Genomic DNA, 15,714 nt, shown 5'->3' on the forward strand with positions numbered 1-15,714 from the left:
AAAAATTTAAAACACAGGTGAATTTTATGCAAATATTCCTAAAGTTCACCATATGTGTCATTATCTACACTGCAGACGAAACTTTGTTATTGGGGTGAGAGAAAAAAAATTTAAACCCCTTTCGACTAGCATGACTCTAAACTTTCAAGTTCTACTCATTGATATGAGTTTACCTTAGAATTTGACCATTACAGCAACAATTTGTTGGTAATTTTAAAATTAGTTCTTATGACACGTTGTTTTTACGTGCATATAATAAATAAATTTTTATACTTTATAATATATTATACATAAGAAAAAATATATAAACCAACATATCATATTTTAATAATAAATAAAAAAATAACTTAGGGATATTAACACAAAAAAAAAAAAAAATAGTGTCGCGGTGTCACAAACTGCAGTTCTGAGTGAAAAAAAAATTATATATATATATATATATATTTGTATAGATATATAGATGACAAGAAGAATTTGACTAGGGATGGTAGAAAAATATATAAAAAATATTTAATAATTCAAAATTTGGTATGATGGTGTAACCGCTCTTTGTGAATAGAAGCGGAACTTTTTTTTACTACTACTAGCCGTTATGGTACGTTGTTCTTATGTGCATATAATATATAACTTTTTTATGCTTTAAAATATATTATACATATAATAAAATATATAAATCAATATATCATATTTAAAAATAAATAAATAAAATTAACTAAGGGATATTATCAATACAAAAAATTTGGTTTCACAAATTGTTGTTTATGAGTGAAAAGGATTGTTCTTTTCTATATTAGTATAGATAAATCGTATAGATATATAGATGGGAATAAGAATTTGAGTAGTGGTGGTTGAAAAGTACATAAGGTACATTTTTTGTAATTTAAAAAATTTCTGACACAGTGTAAGCAACCGCTCTTTGTGAGTAAAAATAAGATTTTCTTTTTATTAGTACTAGTCGTTGTGGTATACCGTTCCTGCATATAATGAATAAATCTTTTACATACTTTAAAATATATTAGAAATAATATTATAATTAAAAATAAAATATATAAATCAATACATTATATTAAAAAATAAAAAAGAAAATAAATAATGTATCAATTAATGTAAAATTTAAAAAGTTAAATAAATTAATTATTTTATCATTTGAAGAGTATTTTTGGCTTTATAGAAAAATAGTGCAATGGTGTCACCAGTCACCGTTTATCAGTGTGGAAAGCTTTTCATTTTTATATAGTATAGATAGATGTAGATATATATGAGTTAATTCTTGACTTGATTCCCAAATTACTTCTATTTTTGCATAATTTATTACTTTTTATTTCCGTTTTGTAAAGCTTTAAACATGATTTCACTTCTTGTTTTAAAAATATTCTCTAACACAAAATGTTCAATAAAATTGTTGAGCAGCCCCAATCGCGAGCAAAGGGTGGTTGGGTTGATTTTGAGTTAGTAAAAAAATATAATATTTTAGCAATTGAGTTTGAATTTATGGTTATGTGGATTGCATAAACCGTGCTCAACCGTAATGATAAAAGAAGAAAAAATAAGAACAAGAAGAAGAAGACGAACAACAACTATGCTTGCTATTTCCTTGGACTGGAAATTGCTCGAAGCAGTGATGGTTTCTATGTTTCACAAATCAAATATATTATGGATATCATTCGAGATACAGGTCTATGTCAGTCAAAATCAGCCCCCTGCACCTCTTCCACAAGGTTTAAGGCTTCACTCGACCTCAGATGATTCGCTTTCTAACCCAGACTCATATCGTCGCCTTCTGGGTCGCTTGTTATATCTTGGATTCACTTGTCCAGACATCTCTCATTCTGTTCAACAACTTAGTCAGTTTCTCACAAATCCCTGTGACTCCCATTGGCGTGCAGCTCTCCACGTAGTTCGCTATCTCAAAAGCTGTCTATCTAAGGGGCTATTCTTTCCCTTACACAACTCTCTAGCACTGAAAGCCAACTGCGATGCAGATTGGGCGACCTGCCCGGATTCCAGACGCTCGCTTACAAGTTGTTGTATATTCCTTGGACCTGCCTTACTATCTTGGAAGACTAAGAAGTAACCTATCGTATCCAGGTCAACCGCTGAGGCAGAGTATCGCAGCCTAACTGCCACCTTCTGCGAACTACGTTGGCTCACATATATTTTAACTAATCTTGGTGCTTCCACTTCTATACTCATCAATCTATTTTGTGATAATAAGGCGACTCTACATATCCTGACCAATACCATCTTTCACAAACGAACCAAACACATAGAACTTGACTGCCACTTGGTTCGTGATGCCTACAAAGAAGGTTTCATCACTCCTTTTGTGCGGAGTTCATTGCAGCTGGCTGATCTGTTCACCAAGATTCTGCCCCTTTCTTCCTTTTCCACTATGATCTCTAAGTTGGGCTTATTCTCTATCGAACCACGTCTAACTTGTGGGGGGACTGTTGAGAACTCGACCTCCAATCACCCAAAGGTCGCGGGTCGTGAGGTCGCTACCTCACCAACCGGTCACAGTGAAGTACAACATCGGGTCGCTGGTCTTGAAGTCGCACTAGCTCCCACTCATCGCGAGGTCGCACATTGTGAGGTCGCCAACAATTCTGTTACATTCTTATTAGATACAGGATAGATACAACACAACCGTCTTGTCTTTTCTGTAACAATATTTGTTAGTTTGTTAGAGGAGGTTATGCCTCACTGTATATATATACCCTTTGTATTTCTTCACAAGTGAAATTTTTTTTGCAATATATACAGAAAATAGAGCTTGATTTTGCGCTGCAATGGCTGCCTATGGTTTTCCTTCACTTCTAGACTACACACAACTCAACATTTTCTTCTAGGACTAGAAGTCTTACTACTGAGTCTATACATAATAACACGGTTGAACTTAGAGATCAGGAAGATGAAGAAATAGAAACAAGTAACGATGAAATTAAATTGAAGGTTCCCCGCCCCTTCATCTACACTATTATAAAAGAAAATTCATTTATCGTATCAATTTTTGAATGCCCACAATTATCCTTTAATTCATTTCTTCTTTTAGAAAAGATCTCTTGAAAAAAATTAGTCCGAATAGTAATTTAATACTTTTTAATAATTGTATAATTACAATTTTTTTTTCTCCTAATCCACTACTTCCTCTTTTTTTTTCTCTCACAAACTTCTATATTTTTAATAAACTCACAATTACAATTTATTTTTTCTCTCTGACTTTCTCCATTTTTCCTCACAAACTTCTATATTTTTAATAAACCCACAATTATAATTTATTTATTTTTCACTTTACCCCACATTTCTTTCTTATCACATGCTTATTTACTTTTCCTCACCTCATATTATATTTGTGTCCATTCATATTTTTTTTTCCTCGTACATGACTTTTTTTATAGGGTAAAATACAATAATATCCCCCGATTTTAATGGTCGTCTAACAATTAGCTCAATTCTCCGTTAGGTTTTATCAATTTTTGTGGTGAACTGACCAAAATGCATTGTGGACTAAGAATTATAATTTTATTTATTTTTTAAAATTTTTTTAATTTTCTTATGGACTAAGTGTATATTTTCTCAAATTTTTTCCATCTACCGTGTCCAATTTTTTTAAGGAAAAAAATACAGTAAGGGCAAAACTGACAATTTCATACATTATTAAAAAATCAAACATTAGGGTGTATTTGTATTTTTCAGATAACAAGGACTATTTGTAATTATGTCAAATTTCAAGGGAAGTTATTATAATTTACCTTTTTTTTATATGCTTGCGGAGAGTGCATGGTATAACAACTAATTTTGATTTAAAAGAAGAAAACTATAGAGATTAAATTGATTTAAACTAAATTCTGAAAAAAGAAAAGGAGAAGAAAAAAATCTCAGCAAATATAAATTTAACTTAAAGTCGCTTCTTATATTGTTTTGACAATCCATTCCAGAATAGCGACTTCAGTAGAACACAAAACCAAACTTCTCGCCCACATACAATCTCAAGTTCAGCTTTCTCTTCAGTCACTGTTTCTTTCGCTGGGGGAGTGAACAATAAGAAATTGTTGATAATTTCTTTAGAAGGATTTCCGCAGATTTCCTCTCCAAGGTACGCGGTTCTTAGTTACATTTATTACGTTGATTAATTTCTCATATTTGGAAATTGTTCTTCCAATTTTCCCGAAATGTACGGGGTCATAAACTAGATTATTAATCTTGTAATGTTTCAGCTTATTGATTTTATTTGATCCTTTTCCATTCTTCTGTAATTTGTTTCTTAATTCTGAGAGATATATGTTTGAACCTTGTTGCTTTATGGTTGGTTTTGTTTTTATGCGGAAAATAGGATTCAAAATGGAGCAGAACTGTTTTGTTAACTTTATGTTGAAATTCAATATTTAGTTTATTGTAAGGGCTAATGTACCTTGAGGTATGGTCTTAAAAAGCATTTTGTGTAGAGGTGTAGAGTAACTTATGAAAAGGTATTGTTGATTTGAATCAAGACAGCTTGTTATTTGTTATCATAATAATGATGATATGAAATAATGATACTTGGTCATCATCTCCTCAACTGCCCCTAGGTCTTGTTTATGCAATCCAGTTCAGGTGTTTAAAGGTGTGGTGCTGTTGTTTTTATTGCTCGAATTTACTCTGTCGGTGCTCGTAGGTAGAGTTTCCATGGACCAATTTGGTTCTGTAATGGACATAAGGGTTTGAGCATAGAATGTGAAACGGAGTGGGAGACATGGTTTGACTGGTGAACTTTTGATTGCTTGTCGAATTATGTTGGATAGTATTTGAGATTGAAGTTTTTTAAGTTAGTCGGATCTCCTTATACCTAATATGGGAGTTGGTGATGGCCATAAAGAGTAGTTGCAGATATTAGAAGCTGGAAAGAGCTGTTTCAGGTGCTGATTCTTCCTTTAAGTGTCATCAGGAGGCTCTGAAAGTTGAACAACATTCAGGAATAGTTTTATTGATGAGTTGACTTTGGATTTGAGGAACCTCCTGTACCTGAATTTTAGTTGAAATCAGTGCTTTACTCTACATTCTGATGAAAAATTTGTATATGAGTCTCTGTTAATTCTGCAATATCAGCTGTTAACAGGGGCAAATATGAATTTCCATTCAATTTTTCTACAGCTATCAATGTATTCTGTGAATTTTCACTAACCAATAAATCTATTTGTTAAACAGAAACAAACGTCAGGGGTGCTAGATGCAATTTTTCAAACCACATGTGGTCTATGTGTAATTGCCCAAAATCTAGCGGCAGGATAGTGTAACTATCACTATTATGAATGTCGTCATAGTTGAATAAAACTGCAGCATCTTGGATCTATGAAGGTAGCATATCAAGTACTCTTGAGGAATTATCAGAAAATTTAGTAAAACACAATGACGACGTAAATGAATTAAAGAGAATAATAACTCAATAAAGTTCATCTTGCCATTTCAGGAAGAACTTAGCATACATGAAAAGTGGGAAACAATAGCCACATAGTTTGGGTGATTACTTCATATCATCGCACTTTTTATAATTCATAACATAGACACCAAGAAAAGGAGCAAGCAATCTATATCCCAGATTCAAGTCCCTTTTGTGCTTTCTTGGCCAAAGGCCTTAGAGCATGCATTATTCCAAGTGCTCCCTATACCCGTGCAATATGACTATGTTTATGAATGTAACATGGACTAGTGAATGGTTATTAAATGCTCTTATTTAATTGTTGATTCGATGAATGTTGAAGTGATTGATTTTGTAATGGTAAATTGAGTTGAGAGGTGGCTTACTTAAGTTGGGGCTTGTTTCAAATATTTATAATATTGTGGTACATGATGATATGTCATTTGTGGAAAAATAAAGGATTTGCTAGGTACCACAGCGTGAGGTTGTTGGTATATTTTTTTACTGCAGAAAATATCCTCTGCAATTTTGCTATTCATTGAGGTGGTGTTGGAGTACCTTGTTCCTTAGGTATTAATTGCTATTTGCCAGATATTGGGGTGGTGTTGGGATACCACACTCGATAAGGCCCCTATGCTATTATATTACTGGGACTATGATAATGTTAGTCGATGAAACCATTAAATATACTTCAACTAGGCTAACCAATTACCAGAGTCCTAAAGAAACAGACAATAATTTGGAACGTATTATATTGTGGTTTGATGTATGATGGCATTGGTTAATAGACGACTTTATGACTGTTACATGATGAATAATTTTTTTGTTTGTGTTATTCTATAAAATTTCCTAGTATTATATGCATGTATGTAACTTAGTAGGGAACTCTCCCTTAACCCTATCTTTTCTTAGGCGATAGATCACAACAATTCATTGTAAGCTTGGTTATCGGTACCAAGTGAGGCATATTGAGCTAAAAATTCTAAAACATATTTACCGAAATTTTATTTAGCTTAAAGTTTCACTTTTCTCTATTTCTCATGTCAATAAATCTTATAGTTGTACTAATTGCCGAACTTAATGAAATCTTAATTGCTTGAGATTTATTAACGTATTAATACAAGTAGAAGTTATCTTATAAATGTGATTGTGAATTTCTTATGAGAAGAGTTTTGAGGCGGGAGTGTTACATGGACGAGCTTGGGCCATTTCTGAAATAAGAATGGTTTTCTTTCGTAAAATGTTTTGTCAGCATGCTCGTTTTTAAACTTAATATCTTTCTGGTTAGAACCCTAAGCCAATATGTGAGTTCTAAATTCTGCTCTGACTAGGCATAACAAACTTGAATTACTTGATGGTATGTCCATTTTCACAAAAGTTAATGGATCATAGGTCATTTACAACCAACATTATACATAGAAACTCTTAAAATGAAGTGTAGGTATCACCTTTTCTTTTCATGAGCATGTTTAATGTGATTGTTGAACTTCTTCAAAATCGATAAGATCTGCTTGTATCAAAAGTTCCCTTCTGCGATGCACTTGTCATTCAAGTTCCTAAACTCTACCACATATTTATTGGAATATGTATTTTTTGTTTCAGGCTAAATACTATCTCGTGGATGCAAAATAAGCAAATATTCCAGGACTCATTGCTCCATGTCCGGGAGCTTCTTGAATCATGCATTAGCTCAAAATCACTCATACAAGGCAAAATAATTCATCAGTATCTTCTCAAATTTTATGATACAAATTACAATACGCATTCATTAGTCTTAGATAAGCTCACCCGCCTCTACATTTCATGCAAAAGGCCTCAACTTGCACACCGAGTCTTTAACTCAATCCCAAGCCGAGAAAGGAAAAAGAAGACTATATTATGGAACCAAATGATTAGAGGTTATGCATGGGATGGACCTTTTGAAAAAGCCGTGGATTTATATAATGAAATGGTGGATTCTGGAGTCACACCCACAAAGTACACCTACCCTTTTGTGCTTAAGGCTTGTTCTGCTTTGCAGGATATAGAAACTGGTGTAAAGATTCATGGGCAAGTGAGAAGACTTAATCTTGACAATGATCTTTATGTGCGTACCGCCTTGGTTGATTTCTATGTCAAGTGTGGATGTTTGGTAGAGGCGAGAGAAGTGTTTGATGGAATGCCGGAAAGAGATATTGTAGCGTGGAATGCGATGGTCACGGGGTTTTCATTATATGGAATGTGGTGGAGTGCGATTGGACTGGTTTTGGAGATGCAACAAAAAGGTGTGGAACCAAATTCAACAACCATTCTGTCTATTATGCCTGTAATTGGGGAGGCAGGTAGGTTGAGGGAAGGAAAGACCGTTCATGGCTTTTGCTTGCGAAGGTGTTTCAATGATGATGTAGTGGTTGGAACTGGGCTTGTGGATATGTATGGCAAATGTGGGCAGTTGGTTTATGCAAAGAAGATATTTGCTGCAATGGGATTAAAAAATGAGGTTACCTGGAGTGCTATGGTTGGAGCTTGTGTTATTTGTAATTCTACTAGAGAAGGCATGGAATTGTTTGGGAGAATGAGGATGGAGGTTGGAGAAAGCCCCTCACCTGTGATGCTTGCGACTATCATTCGTGGTTGTGCTAAGCTGAATGATTTGAGCATGGGGAGGCAACTACACTGTAACACGATTAAGTTGGGCTTTAATTTTGAGCTAATGGTGGCAAATACAGTGCTTTCAATGTATGCAAAATGTGGGTCAATAAATGATGCAGTCAGATTCTTTGAAGAAATGCATGTTAAAGATTCTGTTTCTTATAGCGCTATAATCTCTGGGTCTGTGCAAAATGGTTATGCAGAGGAAGCTCTGCAATTGTTCCACAAAATGCAACTTGTAGGTATTGTACCTGAAATGGCAACCATGATGGGTTTCTTGCCAGCCTGTTCTTATTTAGCTGCATTGCAACACGGGATCTGTGGGCATGGATATTCAGTGATGCGTGGATTCACAGCAGATGTCTCGATTTGTAATGCTCTGATTGATATGTATAGTAAGTGCGGTAAGGTGGACGCTGCTAGGCAGGTCTTTGATAAGATGTATAAGAAGGATGTGGTCTCGTGGAATGCAATGATTGTTGGTTATGGAATTCATGGACTCGGGAAGGAAGCAATTTTGCTGTTCCACGAAATGCAGAATGTAGGTCACAAACCGGATGAAGTAACTTTCATCGCTCTCCTGTCGGCTTGTAGCCATTCAGGGCTTGTTACTCAAGGAAAACATTTGTTTCTTGTCATGAGTCAAGAATTTGATATTGTCCCAAAGATGGATCACTATTTTTGCATGGTGGATCTGTTGGGCCGTGCTGGTCTTTTGGATGAGGCATACAAACTCATTAGCATGATGCCATATGAGCCTGATGCTCATCTATGGAATGCGTTACTGGCTGCTTGTAGGATCCACAAAAACATTGAACTCGGGGAGGAAGTTTCTCATAAAATTCAAACCTTGGGGCCTGCAAGCACTGGTAACTTCGTTCTCTTATTTAATTTGTACACAACTGCTCAAAGATGGGATGATGCTGCAAATTTGAGAATCCAACAGAAGGAATTGGGCTTTAAGAAAAAGCCCGGATGTAGTTGGATAGAAGTACATGGGATTGTTCACGCATTTGTTGGTGGAGATTGGTCTCACCAACAATCGCCTGAAATATATATGAAGCTGGAGGAACTTGTTGCTGAAATGAAAAGATTAGGCTATACTGCAGAGGCTGATTTTGTTTACCACGATGTTGAGGAGGAGGAAAAGGAAAAGATTCTTCTCTATCACAGCGAGAAGCTAGCTGTTGCATATGGAATTATTAGCCTTCAAGCCGACAAGCCTATTCTGGTTACAAAGAATTTGAGGGTTTGTGGAGACTGCCATACTGCTCTAAAATACATCACAATTATTGCCAAGAGAGAAATAACTGTTAGAGACACCAGTCGGTTTCATCATTTTAGGAATGGAATATGCAGCTGTGGGGATTTCTGGTGAAGACAGACATGATTACTTACAGATACATAGCCTTTGCTGGGGCCCCTAGATGCAGTTAACCTTGAGGATGCAGGAATTTGCTATGCAACATAATCAGGGTAACTGTTTTTCAATCTTAAATTACTTTCTTACTCTGCGTTCTGCTAATTGGGAAAGAGGTTGAAACTTGAAAGATGTCATATTTAACACCCGTTTAATATTGTAGAATGTTGTATATCCTCCTATGCGCCTTGCTATTCTTGGTTGATAAAGGAATGTCCCTCTATTGTCCTTTTCCTCATCTCTTTTTTAATTTGTATGCAGCATCTTAAAGTTTCTCTTCTTCGAGTGTTATGCTAATTTATTTAATTGCTCAATCCCATTTTGATTGGTGTTCGTTCACTTTTGTTTTATTGCTTCTTTGTACTTGTGTCTTAAATGCTTAAATATATGTATTTTTATTTGGTTGTCAGGAGATTTCCAAGCTTTGCTGGCATCACTCAGAACTTCACTCAGATCTTGTAAACCAGCATTGAATTTGATATCATGGAATGTGCCTGCTCATTAAAGCAAAAAGTAATTTTTGACTTGGTAAGAGGATTTGTTTCCGGCAAATTTCCTTGCTGCAAAGAGCATTAATAGCTTATTAAGCAATCTTGGATGCAATGATGTATGTATCGTGCATATGATGACTAATACGGAGCATATAGCATATCCTGCAGGCATACAGAGCATGTGAAAATCAAAGGGATCAGTGGCACTTACAAACACGTAAGAACGAGCAATAGTCTGTATGGACACCATTCGATCGAGTCTTCTTAATTGAGAGTTTGACTCAATATGTTGGTATCATATTCTTGCTGATTTTGAACCAGGCTCCAGGGGACAAGCTGAGTCAGTTTCAACCATCAGAATGAAGCCATTACCTAAGCTCTTCCCAAATGCCACGCAAGTCCCTGGAGAAGCAGAAGGATAGAGCACTTTCTATTGCTATATCTGGCTATCGGCCTTAGCACGCCTAGCATGGTCTTCATAAATCATGGTCGGGTATTACATACGATACTGGATGGGATTTATCTTTTCCAGTGTCAAATAAATTAAGAATTGATCTTTATAGGATTGGCTAATGAAATCATGCTTTAAGTTTATATGAGTTGGTGTTCTGAAAACAATCAAGAAGGAAAAAGAAAACGGTTTTTCTGAAGGAATGGTGGCAATGTGAATGTGCAAAAAGTTCTCTTTGGCAGATCTATATTCTCTACATACTATGATTCAAAGGCTTAATTATTTATTTATTTTCAAAAAAAAGAATTATAAAGATAATATTTTTTTTAAAGACGTTAACAAATTTGTGTAGAGTCGTGGTTGGCATCCACGGCTGGAGACGAAAAATATTTTTTCTAAAAAAATAATGCTCGAGTCGTCGATGGCAACCACGACTTCGAGTTGTGATCTCCATCCACGGCTCAGGTTTTTTTTAAAAAATTATATTTAATAATAAATAATAATTAATAAAAAATGTACAATTGCAATAAATCATAATGTTAAAATTGTATTAATTAAAAAAATATAATCATCTATACAAATGTAATAGTATACAATTTTTTATACAAATATAGAAAAATGCAATTATTGTGGACAACCCTACACTGACACATTTGATTGTATTGAAAAATCTCCTTTTCGTTGGGCTTGTTGCCTTTCTCGCGTTTACTGCCAATTCATCTCGTTCTGAATACGTGGTGTTTGGTTTCGACCAGAACGTGTAGAGATAAGAATAATAGTGCTAACTCAAATTCTAGGACATTCAAATAATGTTCCGACTTTTGTAAACCATTAGATCATAATAATTCTTAACCATTGATGCAACATTAATACTGTATGCAGTGAGTACTTTTTGAGCATTAGAGCAAGGGGTGCCAAATTGAGTGCATTTGCTGAATGAATATTTTTGGTTGGCAAATTTGACAACATGAGTGTTGAATCCATGTCCATACTGGTGTTTTGTAACGATCAAGGCGGATTGTCGAAAGTGATGGTATTTAGTGATCGTATGCTCAACAGATTTTTGTTGCCAACTTGTGAACAACTTGTATGCAGAATTTGTCCATAATTGGATGTTGTTCAACATTACATGACTCTTCGCCTCTCCCTTATGAAAATAATGAACAGAACAAGCGTTATTTCAACTATTGCTGCCACTAGCAGGCGACGACTCCCTTCCAGAACTCCATTGATGCATTCTGACATGTTGGTCGCCAAAATACCGCATTGTCATCAACCATCATGAGAATCCGTCCATTTTTTCTTCTAAATCTAGTCTAAGAATTCAAATGCATTTAGTTTTTGGCTCTTTATCTCTTTCATAATTCGATTAAACTTTATGATTTGATATTCAGAGCCAACTCTTCAAAAAAGATCCTTTAATACAACATTTTTGTAACGACTGTTGCAATTAGAACACATATACCTCAAGCAATAATGGTACACTCTGTGACGTGGCACAAAATTCGAACCTTCGGGTTCTACTTTAACGACACCGGGATGACGGTCATAAATAAGGCACACCTCACGTCGTTCTTTTATAACATGTTTGCTCAATTGTTGAAAAAACCACTTCCAAGATGGATAGGATTCTTCATCGACAATTGCAAATGTGAGAGGGGGTATTTGTTGATTTTCATTCATGGCAATTGCAATTAACATTTTGTGCTTGTATTTTGTGTATAAATGGGTCCCACCCATACTAATAAGTTTACGACATAATTGGAACCTTTCGATATACGGTTTGAATGCCCAAAAGATGTATCCTATCACATATGCACCAGTTGATTGTTGGAAGACTTTGTATTTTCATTCAATAATAGATCCTGCATTATATTTTCGGAGAGCTCCCATGTATTTAGTTAGCTTTCGAACTAAGCTCTCTTATGTGTCATAAATAATTTCACGGGCCATTTTCAAACTGTACCATCTTTTAGAATTAGAATATAATAGAAGCTAGGAACTACAGATAGGGTAGTGTTGTACTCATATTTTTATACCGTGAATTATGTAATACCAACACCAAAAGCAAAGTTGCAATTGGTGGCGCGTTGCAGTTGTTATCGGTAACATTGAATTATTAAATTTGTAGACAAATATCTTTTTAAAGTAGTAACACAAGTTTATATTATTTTTGCAGATTTGGGGCTGGTCACATATTATTCCACTTTACTCCGCACTTAGTGTAGAACGTGTATATATAGACCAAGTCCAAACAGATAATAATTGTTTGTACCCAACAGTACCATATGGTGCGATATGGATCTATGAGCACAACTTCACCCCAACAGTACGAACAACTCTCTAGGTCATAAGAGATATATTGGATTAGATGTAGTTTGATCAAGTATCTTATAATAAAAAACATTACATACATATGTACGAATAATAAATGCGCTTTAACTTAAATCATTTCATTTATTATAGTTTATTTGGCAACCGTATGACATGGACTTAGATGTCATTATGATCTATGCAGTTGATTTTAACCCCCCAGCTGTGGAGATTAACTTGTCCTTTAATATTATATGCAATAGTGGAAATACATCATCTCGAAGGGGTCTTTCACCAATTTTGGATGAGGCAAAATATTTGGAAAGCGGCAGATATTCGGACATGAGCCTGCATCAAATCTCTCGTAAAATCATACGGGCACAAATTGAACCTATAATACATACAATACATCACAAGATGACAAAGACGATATGACATGATTGTGCAAAGACCATCCATTTCCAACAGAAGAGATACAGAACGAGGGTATTAAGAATGTTACAACAACATAACACGTCATTTCGTGTCACCATCTACTGATAGATGTGTGGAAAAGGAATACCAACTTGGAGATGCACCTATGTTGCAAATTGTGGAATGTTATATAATATCACATACTTATATTAAATACTTTTTTTTTTTACATTAAAAATTCATTATTTTCCTATATTCTTCAGACAGAAGAGGTAAATACCCTTGAAGCACTTTGTTAATCTACGTCACTAGATATTGAGGGTACCGCTAATTGCTGGACCGACTCGCACATGGAATACAAATTATCAAGAAAGCCCTAAGACATCAGACACAATAAATTGCAACATCATCCGATAATATTCCCATCACATCCTATAGGCAAAGTCTAACCGAATGTTTATTGGTTCAATTGAGCGTGGTGATGTTGAGGTGGATATAGCTCATTTTTCTACAGTATATACGCCTCAAGATTACTACGTGCCTCAATTGTCTCAAGATTACTATGTGCTTCAACTGCCATAAGATGATTGATTTCAATCTGCTTCACATATGCCAAGCTATGCAAAAGCTTATTCTTCACATGTAGATCTTGACCTTGGCCTTGGCATTAATCAACTAGATGCACCAAAATATAACATTTCACCAATTCTATTTTCATCATTTAGTGCATATCGTGATAATGTGGAGTCCAGTTTTGTAATATCATCAAGTCGGTTGCACATTAATTTTAGTGGTGATGATAATGATGAACAAAATGAGTCAATACAAAATGTGGGCGAGGAAATAAGAAGATCTAGACGTCACGCCACATACGCAATTGTGGAACGGGTGGATATTTTTAATATTTTGTATTTTTATTGTAATATTTGTAACAAATTGGTTCTAATTATAATGTTTAAATTTATAATTAATAATTTTAATATAATATATACTAACTTAAAAAAATCGAGGCGTGGACAACATCCACGACTTGAGGCCGTGCACAGCAACCACGAGGTCAATTGTGGATGCTATACATGACTCTACCTTTATTTTAAAAAAAACAAGTCGAGTCGTGGATGCCCTTTATTTTTAAAAAAAATTATTTTTTATGTTGTGTCGTGGATGTCAACCACGACTGGACATAAATTTGTTAACATATTTATAAAAATGTTATTTTTATAATTTTTTTATAATAAAAAAATAATTAAGCCATGATCAAAGTTTCTTCATTCTCTCCAGAATCCAAACTTTCTTCCCTTCTCTATTGAAGAGTGATCATGTATACACATATTCGAACTTGAAAATCATTGTTGGTTCTTGGTCAAGATTGGTTGCAAATATGCATCGCCGAACAAAAGTGAAGGGTGGAATTTGTGGCCCACTCAATAAATAACCAGGCCCACTCAATAAATAACCAGGCCCACTCAAAACTTTCTCAACATATGAGTTTTGGGTCATTCCCAACATCATTTTAGATCTATCCATAAATATCTTGGTCTAAAGGATGTAGGAAGCCTCACCCAAATTTTCACAGAGAATTGAATAGATAACCATGCTTTAGTGTCTCCTAACATCTTAGTATCATTTTCATTAAGTAAGATGTTGTCCACGTAAAGCACAAGGAATGGAACAGAACTCCCACTAACCTTCTTGTATATACAAGGCAAAAGTCATTCTTGATGAAATCATAACCCCGTATAACTTCATCAAAACATATGCTCCGCTTCAGGAGGCTTGTTTCAAGCCATAGATGATCTTTCGAGATGGCAGACCATATGCTCTTCTCCTACTATGTGAAACCCTCCGGCTGATCAATATAGATCTCTTCCTCAACAAAACTGTTAAAGAAGGTTGTTTTCACGTCCATCTTCATATATCATAGTCATATCGTGATGATATGGCAAGCATAATTCAAATGGAATTAGCCATGGCCACAAGCAAAAAGGTTTCCTCAAAGTCGACCCCTGGTCGCTGAGTGTATCCTTTTGGTACAAGCTTGGCCTTGAAGGCTGTCACCTCCCCATTAGCCTCATTTTTACATCTATAGATCCATTTGCACCTTTAGGTCGGTCCACCAACGTTCAAACTTGATTCGAACTCATGGAGTCCATTTTGAATCTCATGGCTTCAAGTCACTATTCTGAGTCGGTCTAAGACATCGCTTCTCCGTATATCTTTAGATTATAATCCAACCGACATGTCATGCATAGAAAACCATACCTTTCGGGAGGATGAGGTGCTCTAGCCTCTAGCTGACCTACGGAGGAGTGGAACATTATTAGTAGGAACATCAGGCACAGACGATGTACCTACATTCGACTAAGGTGCCTCACTTGATTCCTCAAGGAGCAACTCATTGTATCTGATATTCGTTGGAAAACCTCCTTTTAAGAATACTGCAGTCTTTGAGACAAACACCTTTTACTCATAGGGGTCATAAAAGTAGTATCTTGTAGTTCCTTTGGGATAACTGATGAATCTGTACAAATTAAATCTCAAATTCAGTTTGTCCCCTACTAGTCTCTTGATGTATGTACACTACCCTAAACTCTCAAGT

General features: G+C 35.2%; 1 protein-coding gene across 5 annotated transcripts; it reads left to right on the forward strand.

Annotated features, from left to right (window-relative positions):
• Nucleotides 1-3,947: 3,947 nt before the first annotated feature.
• LOC105176830 (pentatricopeptide (PPR) repeat-containing protein) lies at nucleotides 3,948-10,587 on the forward strand. Of its 5 annotated transcripts, XM_088877363.1 has the most exons (6): nucleotides 3,948-4,096; nucleotides 6,998-7,104; nucleotides 7,416-9,502; nucleotides 9,857-9,974; nucleotides 10,106-10,154; nucleotides 10,259-10,587. In XM_088877363.1, exons 2-3 carry the CDS (start codon nucleotides 7,054-7,056, stop codon nucleotides 9,402-9,404), a joined length of 2,040 nt encoding a protein of 679 aa, XP_088733489.1. In that variant the 5' UTR covers nucleotides 3,948-4,096; nucleotides 6,998-7,053; the 3' UTR covers nucleotides 9,405-9,502; nucleotides 9,857-9,974; nucleotides 10,106-10,154; nucleotides 10,259-10,587. The 5 variants fall into 5 exon arrangements, with proteins under 5 accessions (XP_088733489.1, XP_011098057.1, XP_088733488.1 ...); XM_011099755.3 differs by having other exon boundaries at nucleotides 6,998-9,502; nucleotides 10,094-10,154; XM_088877362.1 differs by having other exon boundaries at nucleotides 6,998-9,502; nucleotides 9,860-9,974; nucleotides 10,094-10,154.
• Nucleotides 10,588-15,714: the final 5,127 nt, after the last annotated feature.

This window comes from Sesamum indicum, linkage group LG13, assembly GCF_026168435.1.
Source record: "Sesamum indicum cultivar Baizhima isolate 11 linkage group LG13, ASM2616843v1, whole genome shotgun sequence".
In the NCBI taxonomy this organism is placed as follows: Eukaryota; Viridiplantae; Streptophyta; class Magnoliopsida; order Lamiales; family Pedaliaceae; genus Sesamum; species Sesamum indicum.